The sequence below is a fragment of the Anoplopoma fimbria genome, chromosome 17, assembly GCF_027596085.1.
Source record: "Anoplopoma fimbria isolate UVic2021 breed Golden Eagle Sablefish chromosome 17, Afim_UVic_2022, whole genome shotgun sequence".
Classification (NCBI taxonomy): domain Eukaryota; kingdom Metazoa; phylum Chordata; class Actinopteri; order Perciformes; family Anoplopomatidae; genus Anoplopoma; species Anoplopoma fimbria.
The window spans coordinates 8,669,770-8,691,148 of NC_072465.1; the positions used below are offsets into that span (position 1 = coordinate 8,669,770).

General features: G+C 39.3%; 1 protein-coding gene across 2 annotated transcripts; it reads left to right on the forward strand.

The window, feature by feature from the left end:
- The first annotated feature begins 3,678 nt into the window (after positions 1–3,678).
- On the forward strand, positions 3,679–20,030 carry LOC129105402 (bactericidal permeability-increasing protein-like). Of its 2 annotated transcripts, none has more exons than XM_054616400.1 (16): positions 3,679–3,715; positions 15,327–15,434; positions 15,523–15,637; positions 15,721–15,852; positions 15,946–16,101; positions 16,210–16,273; positions 17,135–17,195; positions 17,278–17,369; positions 17,496–17,672; positions 17,753–17,812; positions 17,905–18,072; positions 18,159–18,226; positions 18,337–18,379; positions 18,467–18,530; positions 19,386–19,462; positions 19,619–20,030. In XM_054616400.1, the coding sequence occupies exons 1-16, from the start codon at positions 3,694–3,696 to the stop codon at positions 19,658–19,660; spliced, it is 1,449 nt and encodes a 482-aa protein (XP_054472375.1). In that variant the 5' UTR covers positions 3,679–3,693; the 3' UTR covers positions 19,661–20,030. The 2 variants fall into 2 exon arrangements, with proteins under 2 accessions (XP_054472375.1, XP_054472376.1); XM_054616401.1 differs by lacking the exon at positions 3,679–3,715 and adding an exon at positions 13,559–13,664.
- Positions 20,031–21,379: the final 1,349 nt, after the last annotated feature.

Here is a 21,379-nt window from a genome sequence, read left to right on the forward strand (position 1 = left end):
ACTCCACTGGAACGGTAACAATTTAGCTACGCAGAATACCCATAAAAGAGCTGTTACCATTAAGCACTTAGTGGACATGTTCTTGTAAAAAAGTCATATCCATTACAAATTTTCCTCCCTATGTGACAAAGTGTGGCGTGAAATGATAAAGTGGGCCCATCCAAGTGATTTACTGTGTTTTTGAAAAGAGCTGGAGCATCCTGTCTCTTCCCCTGTTCGCTATCTGTTGGCCAGGACTTGGCTATTTCCTCTTCTCCATTTGCTCCACCACCACATGACCTTTTTCCCGCAGAGGTGGAAGTTGCCGTGGTACGTTTCAAGTGCAGTCCTTCTCAGAGGAAAATGAAGGGAACAAGCCATTAATGGATCCAATTTTCAGCAAATATTTGGTATATGCTTTTACGCTTGTCCAGTCTTGAAGGGATTCAAATATCCAACACAAGAAGGTGATGCCCATACTTTGACAAAATGATTGATGGTATTGCATTCAAACAAATGAGACTTCTTTTAGCCCTTCAAAGGAAGCCCTTGACTGATAAGAGTGATACCACTTCATAGCAGATCCTTTGTATTGCATAGATAATAAAACATGACCTTCAAGACATTTTTAAAGAGAACATCTTGAAATTCAGTGTACATTTTGAGGAAATTAACACTTAACCTTGGTCAAACCACCGGAGCGATGGTGGTTTTACATCTTTGCTTATTTGAACAAACAACACTGAGATGCCCAAGAGTTGATGTCCTATTTGGTTTTGGGTTCTTAGCTTGCTGCGTTTTTTTATTCTGTAGCCTCGCCCTACACATATCTGTGCAGACTCAGGGGTCAAAAGGGGAACCCGCCTGTCACGCTCCGCTAAGCATGCGTGCCTGGAAAGGTCCGATGATTGCAGACGGCAGGACGGCTCCCTTTGCAGCTGCACAGGAAACCGACCGTGGCGTCCTGAGTCCTGCGGCCCCTGCCCACATGTGGTCATCATAACAATAGGAAAAAACAGCTTGCTGGCACTGACGACAACAACATCTTGACTATCTGGGAACATCATGAGACACCCAAAGTACAATCTTCACAATATGTCAGAGGTAGAGGATATTTATAAAGAAATATGTATATATATATATATATATATATATATATATATATATATATATATATATGCATGTATACTTTTTGCTAATTGTACCTGAAAAAGTATATTTCTATATATATAACAAAGATGCTGTGTAATGAACAATAAAGTATCCTCTACTATACGCTGAGAATCTGTCTATATGCATGAGCAACTCCTAACTGTTCAGCTTGTGTACTGTCGACCCTGGGTGTGCTGAGTGGCTAATGGATGAAATAAGTGGTCCTTAAATGAAGCTCCATCCCCAAAAAGTGTGGGCACACGCACACACACACACACACACACACACACACACACACACACACACACACAAACACACACACATACACACATACACACAGATACTAAAAGGACTTATGGTTGAATTTATGCTGCACAAATGCTTAAATTAACCGCATACCCTTCCGAGTGCTTGAGCTCTCTGCATCTGCTCTAACAGAGACGGACTCATATCAAGAACTCAGTGGTAATGATGTGTGTAATAAATGTCATAATAATCCTTAGATTTAAAGTTTATTTGTGGCTTTTTCATTTGAATTGTAGTCAGGCACCGACTGGTTTAATACATACTGAGTTGAAGGGAGGAAAGGCATTTCATCATCTGAAAGCCAATTCTATTCAGGTCCTTTCATGATGAGGGACTCATCTGAATGGTACAAGTCTCAGCTCCATTCACTATTTTCACTATCAAAATACTAACAGTATTACAGGATGGATTGTTAAAATTATCACACTCCTATAATGCTGCTCAAAATGGATATATCTTCTTTTTTTTTCTCCACACATTCATCGTCAAAACCTTGCGTCTACATTACTCACAATGCAACTCAACAACATAGAGTTCAGTCTGAGATTGGGTGTGTTATATTGATGGCAGTCTTCTTGTACAGTGTTGTCATATACTTTTGCAATGTCCTGGTTATAGGAGATTTTTTTTTTTAGTGTTGCTAATCTAGTTGCCTTTAGTTGTTTTTTTTAATCTAAATTAAATGTCATCAAAACGTCACAAATGTTCCTCTGTGCCGGCTGTTCCTTTTAACACAGACGTCTCAGTGGTACCTCCACTGCAGGCTCAGCGGTGGAACAACTATGTCCACTCAACAGGCCCACCTTGAAAAAAGGTGCGTTAAAGGGGCTACTGTGACATCACCCGTTGGTTTTTGGACTACGGTTTTGAAGCCTCGAGTTACGGCATATTGGCTGTTGCCATCTTGGATTTTGGCCGTCCCCATTTGTTTTTTATTTGCAACCACAAGTGACAAGAGAGGATGGAGATAAGGACAACCAAATACTGAATGAGACATTTATAGCTGACCAAATGTTCCGAATAACTCTCATGAACTGAAAACCCACCGTGAAAGGGTTAAAGTTCCCGGACAAAAAACATGGACAACTCCACTCAACACAGTGGTACCTGTTAATCACAAGGTAACTTCACCCTAAAGCAGACCCTGCTTTATGGTCTATTTTACTCTAAATGGACCATCATTTATTAAATAAACATCATGCTGTATTGAAGAAGACTTGAAACTACAGATTGAGACCATAAACTCATGTTTACAATGTTTACTGAGGTAATAAATCAAGAGAGAAGTAGAGTCATTTTCTCATAGACTTCTATACAATCTGACTTCTTTTAGCAACCAGAGGAGTCGCCCCCTGCTGGCCATTAGAAAGAATGCAAGTTCAAGGCACTTCTGCATGGCTTCCCTTTTCACTGCTACAGACTAGGGTCATAACGTTTGAAAGATGTGGGTGTTTACAATGCAGGGAGGGTTTAACGTTATTGAGTTTCATTATGGGAAGTGTAGGATCATGACTTATATGAACTACATTTTTGCTTAAAGTTGGACCTTTTTTTTTTTTTTAAACTGTCTGTTGTGGGTCCCCAAACTTTATGGAAGAGTTGTTTCGAACTGAGAAACAACAAACAGCCTTCATCCAGACGAAACAAATGTTTAACTCGTAAAAGACAAAAAGACATCTTCCACACACAGTTCTGGCTGCTTCACCCGCCTCGCTGTGCGTCGCAGCCTTTGCAGAAACAGAGAGCGGCATGTCAAACACAGGTTAGAAAGTTGCTGACGCGTCATTTGCTCTCTGAACTCTGCTCGATTTACTCAAAAAATCATCTTCATTAGATTTTAAAATGATATATAACATCGCATTGCAGCAGCAGATGTATTTCCGGTGTGGTCCTCTATGAAAATAAGTTTACAGCTTGCAGTGTTTGGGCCATGGATGGAGGACTAACAGTGTGAGGAGGGAGCAGAGGACATGGACGGGCGCCCGGGTCCCACAGCTGCGTGGCGCTGGGGCACAGACAGCCCTTCTCTCTGGGGCACATTGCTCCTTTTATGCCCAACACACTGAACCATTGATCTGAAGCTCCCCTCATCTCCGTCGCACCAACACAGCTCAGGTCTGCGCAGGCTCCAATCGGGGCTCAGTGAACACAATATCTGACAACATGTCACATGCAAAAAATGTATTTGCTTAACAGTCGATTATTGGGGAAGTGAAAGTTTGAAACATAATATCTGTAACTAACTTCCAAGATGTCATGAGCTGCAGCACTTCAAGAGGTACCATTTTCAAACCATTCATATACAACATTAATCTAAATGCAAAGTTTTGAGATATAGATCATTTTTTATCATAGGAAAATATAAAATCTCTGATAAATTGGAATGAGATTCATGCATAAGTAAATCAATTATGTGTTTGTGTGAGGGTTCAGGCATTAAAGCTGCTAATATCAATATTTCTACATTAACAATGAATCACATGACTACTTGTTTGTGAAATGGGTTCATTCAGAGTGATGATCGCACTGATAATTATCACCCTTCTCTGCTGGGTAGTAGTTTTCACAGCTTTATTGTTTGGTTCAGTCTCATTTCCCTCATCAACCTTGTTTCCAGCAGCAGCTGGCAGTTGTTTTTAGTTTCCAAAAAGTGCTGTAAACCCTCTGTATGCTACCTGCCCAGCACCAAACAACAGATAGATAGGGATAGCAACTAGCTGTTGAACACAATGGAGCATTTAGCAGCTAAAGACGGGTTGGTTTTTTTTATCAGGAGTTGAAAAAAATGGGAATCAATATTTGACGTATTCACCAGGTGGCTGTTACTCCGTATCTGCTGTATGTGTAAATAAGCTACAAGTTTACCACATAAACTCTTTAAGATGATTTTGTTAATGTTGTGTTAGCCTGTTCAGCTGTGTCCAAGTAGCCAGAAATCAAGTAATGCAGCTTTGAATGAGATGCAAGATGTAAGATTTTCTTTGTTGAATATTTTGGATATTTCAGATTAATTTGTTAGAGTAATGCTCAATATAGCATATGTTCCACTATAGTTCCCAATTGAATCACATTACAGTGGTAGTAAACAGGCATTTCTTAAGTGCATTTACAGCTTCTTTTCACTGCCCACAGGTGACCAAAAAAATCTGTTCTCATAACTCAACAGAATTTTAGTTTCCCCTAATTTTTCCTCTCATGTTTGCATATTTATGAAATGATTTGCTCAAATTGAAACATTTGGACTCTGTGCTGTTGTAATTTCAATTCCATTCACGCGCTGTTTGCATCAACTCATGTCTTTGCATTGACTTTATATGCAATCACACCATCGCAAAAAGTTGCATTGAATTCAGTCCGAATGTAATTTATAGCCTGCAATTTGAAATAATTTCAAACTTCGATCTATACAAAATGTATGCCATCAAAAAAAAGACAAGATATGACAAAGTTTATTGCTTTCAGATTTTATCACAAATATTATGTTATTACTGCTTTAATACAAATCCCCTTAGTGAAATTTGTTGAACAGCAATTGTAACGTTAAGTTCTAAAACATTAGCTAACCGTAGTTTACGGAAATTAAGGGTCATTCCACACCAAGTGAGGCTATGGCAGTCACTCATATTTGAGTGCATGTAATTGCTCATGAATTCAACATTGTTTTTGAGCAGAAGAAGAATGTATTTATTATTCCTTCACTTTACATCGTCTCATTTTAAGTGTCCCTGTAAACAGCCCTAATGTGTGGCATACTTCTTCACAGACTCAGCTTCTACAGAGGGCCTTTGTCCTAAACACTGACTGAACATTCTGTCGGTTAAATTATTAAAGACAAAATGATGGAACATAATCATCATGGAGCAAAATAAGAATATAATCTATACGTAATATAAATTACCCAGAAAATCCATGTTAACTGATGTGTACATAACTGCTTATAGATCTAGACATTAGCTGTTAATCTTCACCCGGCAAACTCTCAAAACTGAAAGTCAGTTAATTCTCCACAGGGCAGTTATTCCAAACTGCTTCCGATTGAAAAAAAATCAATCCACCTCCCACCAGTCTCTCTTTCTTTATATGTCTCTTTCTCTCTTTGGTCAGCTATCACTCTGTTGGCCCTCTGCTGGTGTTGGCTGATTGAAATTCACTGCACTTTTCCGCTGGCTGATGCACTGACCAGTTTACAACCTCAGTGGGAGGAAGCCTGTCAATACCAGGCTGAGGCTCTTTTAGGATTCTGGAGAGCAACCTTTTCTAGTTCTGCCTTTTTGCCGCCCCTACAGTGTCCTTTACAAATCTATTGAGAGTTTGGAATTAGCAGGCCTTGATTAATCTCTGGAAATTGCCTTTTGATTCGTACAGTGCGTCATTATTAAAATAAAGAAACTGAGATCTACTCAAATCTAGAACACTCTGACTTAGAACCACGGTCAAGACAAAAGCATGCACAGGGGGTGTTGGAGCCAGATTTAAAGTTTAATCAAGAAAAGAAAATGTTGAAATAATATTTGACTTGAATAATTGTATTTGTAATTATTGAATATTACTGACTGATTACTATGTGTGACGTGTGAGCCTCACCTGGCTTCTGTGGCTATGGGAGCACTGATAGGGAGCCCTCTAATGGGCAGTTTTTTCCTTTGTTTGGGGGGTTAGATGGCGGAGAGCAACAGTTTTCCGACCGCATCTCTGTTCAGTCAGATGAACAATTATGTTTGATTATGTTATTTACTGGAAAAGTCAACCGGAGTTTAGCGGTAATAAATTATTCTTCAGTTATTGCAGCCGATGTCTCCGTGCGTGCTTTATGAGAAGTGTGTGTGTCGGCAACTCCTCACCTAACCTCAGGTGGCTAAAGTAAGGACCATAAATGCCACATAAGGGGTTGTGTCTCAGTGGAGGAAGTGATCAAATGTTAACTGAACTACATGGAGCAGGAGCATATTCAACATAGAGCAACATTATTTTCAAATATATAATTCACATACTCATGTAGTCCACCGCTTTGATACAAACCTAAAAATCTGTCGGATGCAATGCCGTGAAATTATGCGCAGATATTCATAGTGCTCAGAGGATAAATCCTAAAGACATTGATGATCCTCTGACTTCTCATTTAGTGTCAGCAGCACATCAGAGATGTCACTTATCCAGTGAAATTTCTAGATAAATGGGCTTTTGAAATGACAGTCATGATTCCCACGAGGATGAATCAAATTGACTTTGGTGACCCCACGACTTTTCTATTTGCAACAGTGAGGTTTGTGCTTTTGAAGGAAATGTCTCCACAACTATCCGCACATTCTTGTCCGACTCACACCCGATGAAAGGGTGATATCAGTGGTCATCATCCTCATATATATGGGTTAGAAAGGTCCTGTTACACCTACCAGTAGGTTCAGGAGGGTGTTATCATCTATTCACATGGTTGATCACAGATAAGAGTACAAGAAGATGACATCCACCTCTAGTGGAAAGAGTAATTATGATGGGAGTAAAGGAGGAAGTCATGTGTTGTAGTATAAAAAGCAACAAATTCTGCCTAGAGTGGAGGTTGGGGCAATGAATTAGTCAATCAAACACGGGACTTTCACCCAGGAAATTGCTGTCCCTGTCCCTTGTAAAACCAAAAGTTGACATTCTGCCACAGCTCCTGGTCTAGCCTTAGCCTCATTACCACGAACGAAGAAATGACACAACTCTGGATCCGGTTATTATTGCATTTCACAACTTTAAAGACTAATTGTTTAAATAATTAGTAATAGATTTCTACCTACTGGTAGTAAGTCCATGAGAAAAAAAAAAGGACTTTTTGGGCCCGATGGCTTTAAATGATGGACCAGGAAGTTTCAATTCCACAGGTTTGGCCACAATTAGAAATTGGCTTCAAAGCCAGGCACTCTTTCTGGGGGCTTGATCCAACTGGTTTGTAATGACTTTGGTCTTACCCTGACTTTTCCTCTAGCACCATCATCAGGTCAAAATGTTTATGTCCAATACTTTGGCGTATGACCAGCTACCTTCGAAGATATTGACACCCATCAGTGTCAGCTGTATGTTGTGTTTAGTGTGTTAAGTACAGCTTCACTGAGTTGTTAGCATTGTTGAAGAATGAGCCCTGTTCTATAAGAATATACTAGTCTCATCTGGCTTCTTCATAAAGAAGGGCTCCAGCGGAGAAAATGTTCCGACATCTGCACAATCATTGGGAGGAACGCAACACATATAGTATTGAACTAGAAGGAGACTCCGAGAACGCAGTGCTCCGCTAACCAAATACCATATCCTGCAATGTTAGCAAAAATTAATAAATAATGCATGAATCCGCTCCGATCTGAAAACATAACATCCTTGGCGGAGGTAACGTATGAGACCTCAATCCAAACTGTCTCCTGCACAGCGGTGAGCAAACCGCCTGATTAAAGGAAGCCAAACTCATTCATGTTAAAACTGTCCCTTCGGTATCTTTTGGTGTAAAGCCATCAAAGACCCGGGTGGTAATGAGCATGAGCACGCTGTGTGGATTTTACTGATGCCCTGCCGCATAATTTCATGAAACAGGTTAAATTGATTCCCGCTGCCATTTGGAGTCATTAGTGTAGGAGGCTACCAAAGGAGAAAAACGCTCATTTAACCATTTCCCAGTGTTAACCTCTACCCGGTGAGTTATTGGATAATTCACACGACTCATTAAACAGCGGAATTAAATGAAGTCGCATCGGTTTCAATGGTGTAAATGCTGCTGAGCATCATTGCAGTCATTCCGTGTCACGTTCTTGCAGTGAATAAGACTTTATACTGGTCATACAGTCAAACATTGACCGGCGACCTCACCTTGTAGTCTGAACTGATTGAAAACACTGAACAGACAGACAGTTCCTGTCTTGAAATAAGTGGCAGCATGTCCTTGAGGCTCCTTCGTCCGCAAGGAAAGAGAAATGAATTAGCCCCAAGTGTGACCACAGGGTGCTCAGGCCATCTGTGTCATCCCATTACTTGACTGCCCGAGCATACACAATATCAAATGTCCTTGGTTTACCTTTAAGATACAAGAGTTCATGGAAATTTAAATAAAAATAACTATGAATGGGTTCTCACCTTCCTCATAGCTGAAGGAACTGATGTCAAATTTCCTTTTATAAAACTTGCAAATCTCAGACATGCACAAGTATACTCAGCTCTATGAACCCACTTGTTTATTTATTATTTAAATATATTGATTTCTTGAAAAGCAAAAACGATTTTTCAAGGCCTGCATTTTTCCTAATTCACTATGTGTCAATATTTCAACTGGGTAAGAAAGCAAACAGGTTTGTAATGAGTTTTCTTCCAGTGCCTGCTCAGCCCTATATTATATATAGGACTGTACAGTATGTGGGTATAAAACATTCATCACACGCTGGGCTCGTAAAGCAGCTTATTCCTTGTGTGCTCAGCTGCTCTAATTTCAACAATGTGGTATCGCATGTTCGAGTATTGCACTTTGAAAACAGTCATTCTTATTTACAATCATTTTTGTTGTTTTGCTTTTTCACAACATGATAATTACCTTAAAGGGGACATAGCTTGAAAAAAAAAAAATGTCAGTGCTTGTTCGCATACAGTTGGGTATCTGGAGTGCCTACCAACCCACAAACTAAAAAATAAGACAATCAAGTCATTTCTTTGACGAAGGGCGTCTTAAAGAGACCTCTAAAACGAAGCATTTCATACTGAGGCCGAATACAGGTATATTCAGACATACAGTGCAATAAAAATGATGTTTTCTTTTAACATTAAAGCACTTAAACATGTTTTATTAGATAGTAGAAACCCATAATACAGGTATGAACCTTAAAATGTCCCCACTGATGTGTCCCCTTTAAAGGTCTTTTTGGACTAGCGTGCGTGCTGTGATTGAGTCACTGAAAAGAAAGAAAGAGACCCAAAAGTGTTGAAATGAAGAAAAGAAAATCTATACAAGCAGGCAAAATATTTAATATAACTATGAAATTATTAAATAATCCATTAACATGTATAACCCATTATTATGGAATGATAATAGTGATAGATAATTACAGAGCATGTCATTCTGTATACCTTCCCAGCAGTTCCTATTTCAAAATGTTCTTTTTTTCCCATAAAGTCAGTTTTTTCACAATGCCACTCTTCATCTCAAAGTCTTTATCTGTCAACCAAGACAAATGGGGCACAGTCACTTATGGTTGCTTTGGTCATAATGTCCTATTTATTACATTTTTAATGATTTGGGTCTGCACACAAGTTAAAAGAGAACGCCTCACACAAGATTCAACATACAGATATAGTTTTCTTTGCATACCCCACTCTGTGTAAGTGTAAGTTTCATCTAATTTGAACAACGCTTTACTGTTTTCAGGTCAAGAAATAATACTGAGAAATGAGTATGACTTTACTGGCAAACACTAATGTAATTTTGGTGGTGAAAAAAAGGCACTTGACAGTCCTCACTGGCAAGGGTCATCAAAATGAAAAGGATCTTTGTTTTAGGAAAACAGCATGGAGGCCCTGGGGGGACACAATCCAAACTGTTGAGAGCCATTCAGTTGCCACTGCTTTTTTTTCCTAACCACACTCTTTTAGAATTAGAAACAGCGTGATATTAAAGGGTCTTTCCTCTGCTGAGTCGAGCCGTACATCTAGGGCACTGCAATTCAAGCAAGTTTGACGTCTAGGGATTTGTATCAAGTAGATGCCATACTGCCTTCAGCCTCAGGGGGGCAGGAGTGCATCACAGGATGAACATCAGCTGTCAGTAACACATTTTAGATAATGAAAATAATAGCAACAAGGGAGATGTAGATGGACGCTGGAACATTTTTTGTAAAGTTTATAAAATTGTGCTGAAAACAGTGATGTTGTCCCACTGCAGGCAGGATTAGTAACAGTAAACTGGCTGGTAAAAACAAAAATGGTAAGAAGCTCTCTGTTGGAGACCTGGGATTGGACAGACAGGAGACAGCAGCAGAGGAGAGCATGTCAATGAAACTGAACTCTGCGTGAACTTCTCCTCTGGCTACATTTCCACCTCCTCTGTAGTGAGCCGCGGAGCATCTTCAGCCTCCCCACCCGACTTGAGGTGTGAAGGGGGCTCTTTTTGCATCTACACACACAACGAGCTTTTAGAATGCTGTGTGTCTGAATGGCCCCGACAACAAGTAAGAGAGATCTCAGGTAGATTGTGAATGAACTGTCTCACTCTGGACTACAGCGATCAGCCTTTCGTCATTTGAGTCAAATTCAGGATTATATTGCTGCATGTAGAGACAAAAACATGTGCAAAATGAACATATGACACGTCTTGTTCCATGTCCTGACAGCATGTGAACAGATGAATGATGCAGGCGCATTTGGCACACTCTCATCCCCTTTGGCACATGACGTATGAACTTTTGTGGGACGGCTTTTATTTTAAATAATCTAACAAAAAAATGAAAATACATGTTAAGAATTCATAATTCTTGTCCATAATCACCCACCCTTACCGTGTTTAGACTGTTGTTAAACACACGATTGTGTACATGCATGTTTTTTGTACTGGTTTGCTGTTTAAATGTATTTGACTATTGTATTTGCAAGGATTTGTATATGTGTTTCTTTTGTTGTTGCCAAACTCTATTGAACAGACAAAGCATAATATTATGTGTCCAAGTATTAGACCAATTACTACGATCCAAGTCAAGTTTTTATATTCAGAACAATACAGTTTCTTGATATTCAAAATGGTACAGCAACTAGTCCTCTAAGAATTGTTGGTTTACCAGGGCGTAGGTTTGCAGTTGGACGATGGGGAAATGTCCCTACCAATATTTTGTAATATCTTTACCAGGGCGTAGGTTTGCAGTTGGACGATGGGGAAATGTCCCTACCAATATTTTGTAATATCCTTACCAGGGCGTAGGTTTGCATTTGGACGATGGGGAAATGTCCCTACCAATATCTGTAATATCCTTGAAGTTTGCAACAGGCTGTTGTGCCATTATTTATTGCTAAATGATGTTCTTTTGGATTTCTATGGTGAGCGCCACATCTGACCACTCAATAGTGGCCCTCTCCTCTGCGCTACTGGGGGTTTGAACTGCTGGATTGGTTATAGTAAAGTGGAAAGTGAAATTAACATTTGTGTGGACATCAAGCCAGATTTATGCCTGATCTGTTTGTTTCGGTTTAAGGCAGGTACATTTTTTATCACAAAATATTACGACTTTATTCTTGATGTCAAGCAAACACAGAAATTTTTGAACATGAACAGAGGTCGTGCTGAAACACATATGAGCTATTCAATTTAAGGGTTTTATAAATGAATTCAATTAATTTTGTGTTTTCCTTTACATAAATAAAGTAATTTCCATTAATTAATGCAGAATAATTAACCAGAATGCGGGAAATAAAGTGTTTTTACACCCCACATTTTCTCACATGTTGTAGGATGTAACAAATGAGATCAATCACTTTGAAATTGAAATGATAAAAGTAAAAATTTTCACTTTGTCCATTAAAGTCGGGGCAAATTCTAAAGTTGTATGAAGATGGGGATAGAAATTCAGCGATGAACTGCTTTTCAAAGAGTATTCCTGTGGCGGCTCATTTTCAAGTGTTTTTATGGTTGTGTTGCTTCAATGAGTTGCTTCACTCAAATTAGCAAAAACCTGATATCCTACATGCTACCAATGCTCGTTGATAATCTAAGCTCCTTGTCCAAATGAAGCTCCAGCCTAAATTCAGTCATGGTGACTATTCTCTTACATGATTAGGTCCGCAGTCTATTTCTCTCACATCCTGCTGGTCAATCCCATAATTTCCTTGCTGTCATTGTTCGGGGCTTTTCAATCGTCGTATCAGCTGTTCTCATCATTTATCTTGCTTCTCAGGGCACACGCCCCTTGATTACAAATCTTAGCCCTGACAATAAGATTTTAACATCAATAAATCTGTAAGTTATTTTCCAAGAACTTACAGATCTTTATAAAGTACCTTAAAATGAACTAATAAAAAAACATAGACTGTGTTTAAAAAATGGACGTAGTAGTGTTGATGTCACCCATTGGTTTGTGGGCTACGGTTTTCAAGCTTCCAATTCAGCATTTCAGTCGTCACCATCCTGTTATATTTGGACTGCGGAGGAGTGACGCCTTTGTAGCAATCTGTCAATCACAAGGTACCCACGCCCTAAAGCATACCCTGCTTTATCATCTATCCTCTTTGTAATTTACTAAATGAACATCATTCTGTATTGAAGAAGACTTGAAACTAGAGATTGAGACCATAAACTCATGTTTACAATGTTAACCAAGGTAATAAATCAATTGAGAAGTAGAGTCATTTTCTCATAGACTTCTACACCATCTGACATTTTCAGCAACTAGAGAAGTCGCTCCCCTGCTGGTCAGTAGAAATAATACAGGTTTAAGGCGCTTATGCGTTGGCATCATTTTTTAGAACCAGAGGTTGCTGCCTGAGAAAAACCCAACAAGGGCAGCAGGTGTAGTTTCCAACATCATACTCTATGATACATGAGCAAACCCTGATCTGCCCTTGTTAGGAGGAGGAGGGAGACCTGCTTTTATTTGCCATTATGATGGCAAACATTGAGATTGAAAAATTGTGAAATTCTGAACACTCTACGGCCTTTTACTCTCAGTACAAAGAAAGATCATTTAATTCTGCGTCACATTTAAACAGCAGCAGAGAAATGATAAACACACAGCTCCGCACTTCTCGTCCTTTTTTATAATCATGCCTAATATTTGCTAATGTTGAGTTCGGCTGAGATGCTATGCACTAAGTGGCTTAAGGGACATTTTTTTCCTTTTTTGTGCTTATTTTCTTGAGTATTACTTTACTGCAAATTGACACAAGGAACTCAAAAGCATTAGGAGAAAATATTGCAAAGAGAAAAAGCTGCCCCAAACCATATCAAGCTTTTAGAACTGTGGCCTTTAGAGTTTGTTTTTTAATGCAAAACGACACTCAGATAAGATCACTGTCCAGCATTTGGTGAATAACCCTAACCCTAAGCAGGACAGTGAAGCAATGGAGATACCAACATTGCATATTGTTGCTTTGTCTGGGTTAGTCCCCTATCCGAGTTCAGTTCCTGATTGAGTAAGTGAATTACAGGCAATGTGCCTCCCTTCCTCTTATACTCTGTCTTGTTAGCAGTCGGACTGACACAACAGGAGAAACCTGACAAACTGCTGCTCCAGGTAAGAGAACGGTGACTATCCACTGTTTATGGGGTCAAATTTATAGATATAGTCTGGAGAGCTTCTTAAGTTTGTTCTCAAAGCTTAATCTTTCATATCATGGTCCAAATATTTAGCCCAAAGTGTGAAGGAACCCTTGATAGAAATGTTCTTAACATGGTGATAGTCCAGTGGGGATAATCAGTCAGTGTTGTGTTGATTCTGATTTGTTTGAGGGAAAGGATGTGCTTCTCCACCTCTGCCTTGATTGTTTACTTGTTGAGAGCATGTTAAGAGACAGCGACGCAGACTTTGCTAGTGTTTTGGGATGTGCATATTGATGAGATATAATTACTTGCGGAATTAAGTGCTGATGTGTTTTACTCAAAGATTATGTTTTTGCTTTCCAGTGGTGACTTTTCTCTTTGATAAGCAGCTTTTTTTTTTACAATTTGTTTTTACAGACAAAAAAGTGCATTTTTCAGCCTTTAAAACAGTTCTACACCAGTTTAGATATGCAGATTCAGAGTGGACACAGATACTAGGACTAGGCCTAATTTAATAAAGGTCCATCTTGCCTGCTGACTTATGAGGAGTCATGTGGTTTGTTCTGCAGCGCTGACAATCAGCTCTTTCACTGGCCTCCACTGAAGCAGGACTTGAGGCTGCGGTGGAGAGTACATTTACTCCAGTGTACTTAAGTACAATTTTGTTTGTACTTTATTAGATTAATCCAATTTATGCTACTTTATACTTCTAACCCAATGCATTACAGAGGGGGATATTGTACATTTTACTCCATGACATATATTTGCAGTGGAGTTACTTTTCAGGTTATGATTTTATAATAAAGACTACAACATGTTGTTAAAGGGGACATATCATGCTCATTTTTAGATTCATACTTATATTTTGGGTTTCTGCTAGAACATGTTCATACTCTTTATTGTTAAAAAAAGTAATTATTTTTCCCATACTGTCCGTCTGAATATACATGTATTCACCCTATGTCTAAAACGCTTCGTTTTAATGCCTGTCTCTTTAAGCCCTCCTCCCAAAAAAGCTCAGTCTGCTCTGATTGATCATGCATGTGACACAGGAAAGAGAGCCAAATATGAATTGCTTGTTAAATCACATGTTTTCTGATCTAGATAGCCCACAAGACTGACTGGGTTTATTTAGCATACACTACAGATACCCAGCTGAAAGTGCACAAGCAGTGAAAAAAGTTTTCATGATATGTCCCCTTTAAAGGTTAAACCAGTGGTTCCAAAACTACATGGCTTGTGAGCTGGCGCCCCTTGTCATATTTCAGATGTTAATGTTAATGAATTGTTAGTCATATGAGTCACAGGGCCCATTTGTCTTTGGTAGGAGTACTTTTACTTTTTTACTATAAATATATTTTGTTGATAATGCTATGTAGGATTTTGAATGCCAAACTTTAACTCATAATTAAGTATTTTATATATAATATAGTTTAAAGAGAAGCCACTGACATGAGTACAATTATGATTGTCTTCAATAAAAGGGAAATAAACCAGTTACGTGACTCTAAAAGAGGAAGCCATTGATTTATTGAAATCAGAACATGTCAATCACACAAATGCAGAAACAACGGCTTGCTTTTGGTGTCAAAATTTGAGTTTAGCTCATGATCTTGTCCATTTTATCCCCCCACAGTCAAAATGTACCTGTGCTGTTGGCTGGCTCTGGTGGCTTTAATCCCTGTGACCCTAAACACCAATCCTGGGGTGAAGGTCAAGCTAACGGCAAAAGGCCTTGAATATGGTAAGGATTGCATCCCGCTTCCTTTATCATTTGGAAAGCACTCATCTCTCCAGAATCTCATCATCACATTCCCTTGCCTTTTTGCTAGGCAGACAACTGGGGATGGCTTCCATCCAGCAGAAACTCAAATCCATCAAAGTCCCAGATATGTCAGGGAAACAGAGGGTGTCTCCCATTGGCAAGGTCCGCTACAGCTTGACCAAGTAAGGCTCCAGTTAATTCAACACTCTTGTAAGTTCTGTAGGAAATTGGGATATTTCACAAACGCGCATGTCCTCTCTTCCAGTTTGCGAATGGTGGATGTGGGATTGCCAAAGTCCGCGCTGGATCTGGTGCCAGGGACTGGCGTCAGACTGTCCATCGGTAACGCCTTCCTCCGTCTGCGCGGAAACTGGAGGGTCAAGTACCTCCGAATAATGTGAGTGAGAAATAAATGTCCTCCTTAAACAGCTTTGTTAAATCAATTTTTTGTGATATTTCTGCTGCAGCGGTGACTCCTCTCTCTTAACAGAAAGGACAGAGGCTCTTTCGATTTGAACGTCAATGGTCTCACCATCACTACCAGCGTTGCCATGAAGAGTGACGAGACAGGCCGGCCTGGGGTCAGCACGGTCAGCTGCGTGGCCACTGTCGGCAGCGCGAAAGTCAAATTCCACGGCGGAGCCAGGTAAAAGGAACCCTGCTATGCGCTCAAGTCAACCAATATCAAGCAATGGAATGTGAAAGGGTTTTTATGTCATGCTTGACATTCTCCTCTAATTGCCCTGTGTTTCAGCTGGTTGTACAATCTCTTCAGAAAGTTCATCGATAAGGCTTTACGGGGTGCACTGCAGAAAAAGGTGAGGGCAATCCAGCCTTATTGGAGCTGCTTTAGATTGTTACCTCTCCTCTCTAGGGATGTATTCACATTGTATCTGGTTTTCATCCTAAATGCAGCTAGAATTCATAACATAAAGGAGTTCCTTCTTCAGACTAGATCACAAAGCGGCTGGGAACAACTTTTACTATGGAACTGTCTATTACAAGTTCCACTACTCCATTCAAATTAATTTGGGCGTCATTAGATAAGAATTCCATATTGAGCTTTTAACCTTTGATAAATATTACATGCTTCAAACAGTAACATTCACGAGTTCTATGAGAACTACTGTGCTGTTTTCTTTGCAAACTTCTGCTGCCAGAATTGGTAAAACTGCTAACAATTCATAAAAAAAAAAAAAAAAGGAGACACAACTACAAACTTGTTTGTATGTGAGAGCTAAAAAGCCAAAAGGAATGGATGCCATTGGTTTAATCTTTAAGAATATGTTGCATTTTATTAACTTTTGTGTTTGTAATGTAACAAGTAACTATAGCTATCTGATAAACGTAGCAGAGTAATAAGTAAAAGTCAGTAAGGGGGAACTTTTGTTCTGAGGATGCTGCGTGAGTAAGTCACTTCAGAAAATATAACTGGTATGAGAAGAAGTTCTCACAGAGAGTGTAATAAAACTGCAAATCTTTCAGATCTGACAGAAAATAAATCTGTATCACAGTCAGTCAGAATATTAAAATACTTGTTTGTCTAAATTCATTAACATTAGTTATTCCTCTGTTGTTTGTAAACTGACACTAGTTGGATTCTGAAGTGCTCTGTATTTACTAATGCATAGGTTTCTGATGGATTCTGGGAAAATTTCTGGTCTTATTTTTTGTTGCAGATCTGCCCTCTGGTGGCCGATGCAGTATCTGATTTGAACCCTGAGCTGAAAACTCTTAACGGTAAAACATTATATCTACATCGAATACTTGAATTTCTCGTTGATGCTGAATATATGAAAAACGCTCTACTACCTTACTGCAGTCGTAGCCAAGGTGGACAAGTACGCAGAGATTGAATACTCCATGGTGTCAGCGCCCATAGTGTCCACATCCTCTATTGAATTGGGCTTGAAGGTAAAGAAACGTCTATTATTAAACTGCACATTTTATATATCGGAAGCTTCGGTTTGGTTACGAAGAAATAAACAATCATGGCCACATCCCAAACCTCTCTGTCTCTGCTGTGTCTTTGTCACTTAGGGTGAATTTTACAACATCCAGAAGCACCAGGAGCCTCCATTCTCCCCCACGGCCTTTTCCATGCCGCCCCAGTCCACCAACATGTTGTACACCGGCTTGTCCGCCTTCACCGCCAACTCTGCGGCCTTCGTCTACAACACAGCCGGAACCCTCAGCCTGTCCATCACCGATGACATGGTGAGCTCCATCCCTTTCCATTCCCTCGTCAATCCACATTCATGACGTCACACTGATGTACAACCTTTCCGTCACAACAGATCCCAAAAGGCTCGCCCATACGACTCAACACCAAAACGTTCGGAGCCTTCATCCCGCAGGTGATGAACGCGTTCCGCCGACTCCATCAGCTAAAGGAGGCATCCTCCCCTTTTGGCAGTTTGTCATCTACGTATCGGTGTGTGTTTTTCAGATCGCCGAGCGTTTCCCTGGCCTGATGATGAAACTGCTGGTGAAGACGGTGAAAAACCCCGTCATCACTTTTGAACCCAACAACGCCACGGTGCAGGCCACATGCACGGTGACGGCCTACGCTATCCAACCCAACACCACACTCTCCCCTCTCTTTGTCCTAAACTTGGTAGGTATCACAGACGGCATGATAGAGAAAGAAGCTTATTTGTGTGGGCCAAGCTTGGTAATTTTCTCACTGTGTTGTCTTTACAGGATACCAGCGTCAGTGCCCGACTGGTTGTCAGTGGATTGAGGCTGGCCGGATCTGTCACCCTTAACCAGTGAGTTACTTAAAAAATAACTACTTGTTCTCAGAAGAAAAAAAATGGGGGAGGCCAAAAGGTCCTTGTAAAGATGAACATCACAGTCTAATTTTGCCTAATTTGCACAGAATGGATCTGACCCTAGGAAAAAGCTACGTGGGGGAATTTCAGGTGAGAACTACATTCTAACATGAGACACAGAGTGCTAAGTTGTTACCAGCATGACAAACTAACCATAACCATAACCCTAACCTGCAGGTCAGAGCCCTCAACAACATCTTCCAAATCGTCCTCAAAATTGTTGTGATACCAATACTGAACGGTGAGTTTTTGTATTTATAAGAATTAGATGCAATGTCATGTACTCTCATCTGCAGCTTCCCTTCAGCTTAAGGAAGCCTAAAAGTGAGTTTTAGTTCCTTGTTTAGCTGTTGGAGCCACATTTTCACTATGTCAATTCACTCTCGCCACTCTTGTAGTGTGATCTTTGGTCGCAGCAGGCAGCTGTTATCATAAAAGAAGCTCTAAAAAGCTTTGTGTGCACCACCTGCTATGAAGCAAAAAAGCTAAAGAGACAGATATTTCCCTCAGGAGTTGGTAGAGACCAATAAACAGAGCTAGAAGAGGTTGAATATTGAACTTAAATTCAGCAGGTGGCAAGAAACGCTGCTTCGAAATGACTGATAATGTTGCTCCATAACAGCTGCACTGTTTGCTTACAAGTTCATCTTATCTACTTGTGTCAGTGATGTTTTCAAAACTTGTTTCTGCTTCCCCAAGTGGCCGACAAATATGTTATAGTAGGTTTAACTGAAGACAGAAAGGTTAACCTGGATGCCCCCTTTTAAACAACTTTGTATTTATTAACGGATTTTAATTTATTTGACTTCCTTGCAAATTGCTACTGTCTATATTTTTATTGTTTTAAATGTCATTGTAATCATACTGAACTAGTTTTAAAAATGATTCATTTTCCTCTCATTCTCAAGTTCTTTGTAATCTGTACTTTTTGTTTATCTACATTATTACGATATTTTTATGTCAAGCATATTAAATGCACGCATGTGCTATACAAAGCAAACCTAATATAAAAACCCCACTGATAACATTGCAATAATGTTTGCCACATTTGATTTTGTGCCTAGTTTATCTTAACATGTGAAATTTTGCTTCTTAGTTCAACTTGCAAAGGGATACCCACTTCCTGCACTCGGAAAGATGAAGCTCGTGAACACTCAGCTTCAGGTCCTGAAGGTCAGAGACTGGACGAATTTTTTTTATAAAAAACTGCATGTTTCTGAGCAAGCTGCATTTATTATATGACAGGAGTCTTAGTGAGGGCCAATCATTTGGGGATAAATTCATAATCTCAAAGCTGTTATTTACTGCTGTCTCTATTCCTTTCTCTAGGACTATATGCTGATTGGGACAGATGTTCAGTTCAATCGTTGAATGGCGTTTCTGGAAACTCCCAGGATTCATTTGTGCGCATTCTACAATGAAGATGCACTCACAGAGTTCAGCTGACAGTGAAATTAGAGAAAAAACTGCATGATGCACAGATAATACCACTCCTACAAGACTAGAAATTCTGATATCCTGTTTGCTTTTAGATCTCAGGTTTTACTAAAGTAATTTTTCTGTTCTTCATACTGTTTTTCTTTTTCTTTTTAATGTGTACCTGGAGCAGGTTTTCCACATGTAAAATGTAGATGGGGGCAATGATCTTCTCCAACAGGACACAGTCTGCAGGAGAGGGTTCGCTGTTGTCTCTACAATTATCTGTTTTTGAAATAAAATGCTCTTTCCAGAGCAGATCACAGCACTTTCTGCTGCTGACTTCAGGAAAAAAAATGATTTGTCAAAGTTTCTGACTCGGTGATTCTACAAATCTGCTGATCCGTGGCATTTTTCCCCAACAAAATGTGGGGTCATCAATCAAGCAGCAGACAAAACAAATCAGTCAAGGTTGTATGTACTAAACAAACGTTACACTTTATATCATTCAACCCGGATTCAGCATCTTAAAGGGATAGTTCGGATTTTTTGAAGAGGGGTTATATGAGTTACTAATCAGAGATAAGTGTATTACCTACAGAAGATGGCGGTTGGCACACCCTCAGTTTGGAGAAACAGAAGAGAAGGGTCTAGCTGCAGAGCTCTGGGTTCCGGTCCTGAGCTTGGATGAAGTCTGAAATTGGTTACATCAGAGACAAAGACGGTCATCAGGACAAGATAGCATGCGTTTATTAGTTTGAATAAGCCACACAACCTCCAACACTGACACAAAGGTAGACAATACAATCCTAAAATTTCAATATAAATGTAATGTAATGTTTAATTAAGTAGTAAATTACACGTATGTTATTAGCTCTTTTTTATGTTGCTGTGCTAACGTTAGTTTGCTAACGACAGTAGCATAGCCAGGTGACGTTAGCAAACGTTACCCAACTATAAGTTAGTTATATAGAAATAATGAGGTTGTATTGTTTACCTTGGTGTTATTGGTGGAGGAAGAAGTACTCCCACAAAATACTCTTAGATTAGTAAAGTCCTGAATTAAAAATGTTACTTAAGTAAAAGTATGAAAGTATTATCGACAAAATGTACTCAAATATCAAAAGGAAAGTACTCAGTATATAGAATGGCTCCTTTCAGTTTTTTCATTCTACAATATTATATAATTATTTTTGTTTTTATCACTAAATAATATACGTAAGAGCATTTTACTATTGTAGTTAATCAATGTGGAGCCAATTTGTGACTTTGTATACTGAGTGATTAATGCACATTATGCTCAAATGATCAGATGTAAAAAGTAACTTTAAGTGTCAAGTGAAACAAAAACAAGTAGCAGAGTAGAAAGTACAATGTTTGACTCTGAAATGTATTGGAGTAGAAGTATAAAGTTGCATAAAATGTAATACTCAAAGAAAGTATGTCAAAGTTGTACTTAAGTGCAGTACTTAAGTCAATGTGCTTAGTTGCATTTAATCTCTGAATGGATGTTATACAAGGTATTAAATATACGCGCAGTAGGTTACTTTATTCAATAAAGATAGGTGTGAAATACACTGCGCAATATAATACAGTGGCATGTAAACATTTATTGATAAAGAAATGTGATAAACAACACATGATTTTCCATCATGGATACTGGTGATTGAGATG

Bases quoted from the DNA above. Each gene is read 5' to 3' on its own strand.
- LOC129105402 (XM_054616400.1), top strand. From the start codon at position 3,694: ATGAGCTGCAGCACTTCAAGAG. The intron at 17,813-17,904 runs GTGATGAACGCG...TGTGTTTTTCAG, and splicing joins TCGGAGCCTTCATCCCGCAG to ATCGCCGAGCGTTTCCCTGG. The intron at 18,380-18,466 runs GTGAGAACTACA...CCTAACCTGCAG, and splicing joins GCTACGTGGGGGAATTTCAG to GTCAGAGCCCTCAACAACAT.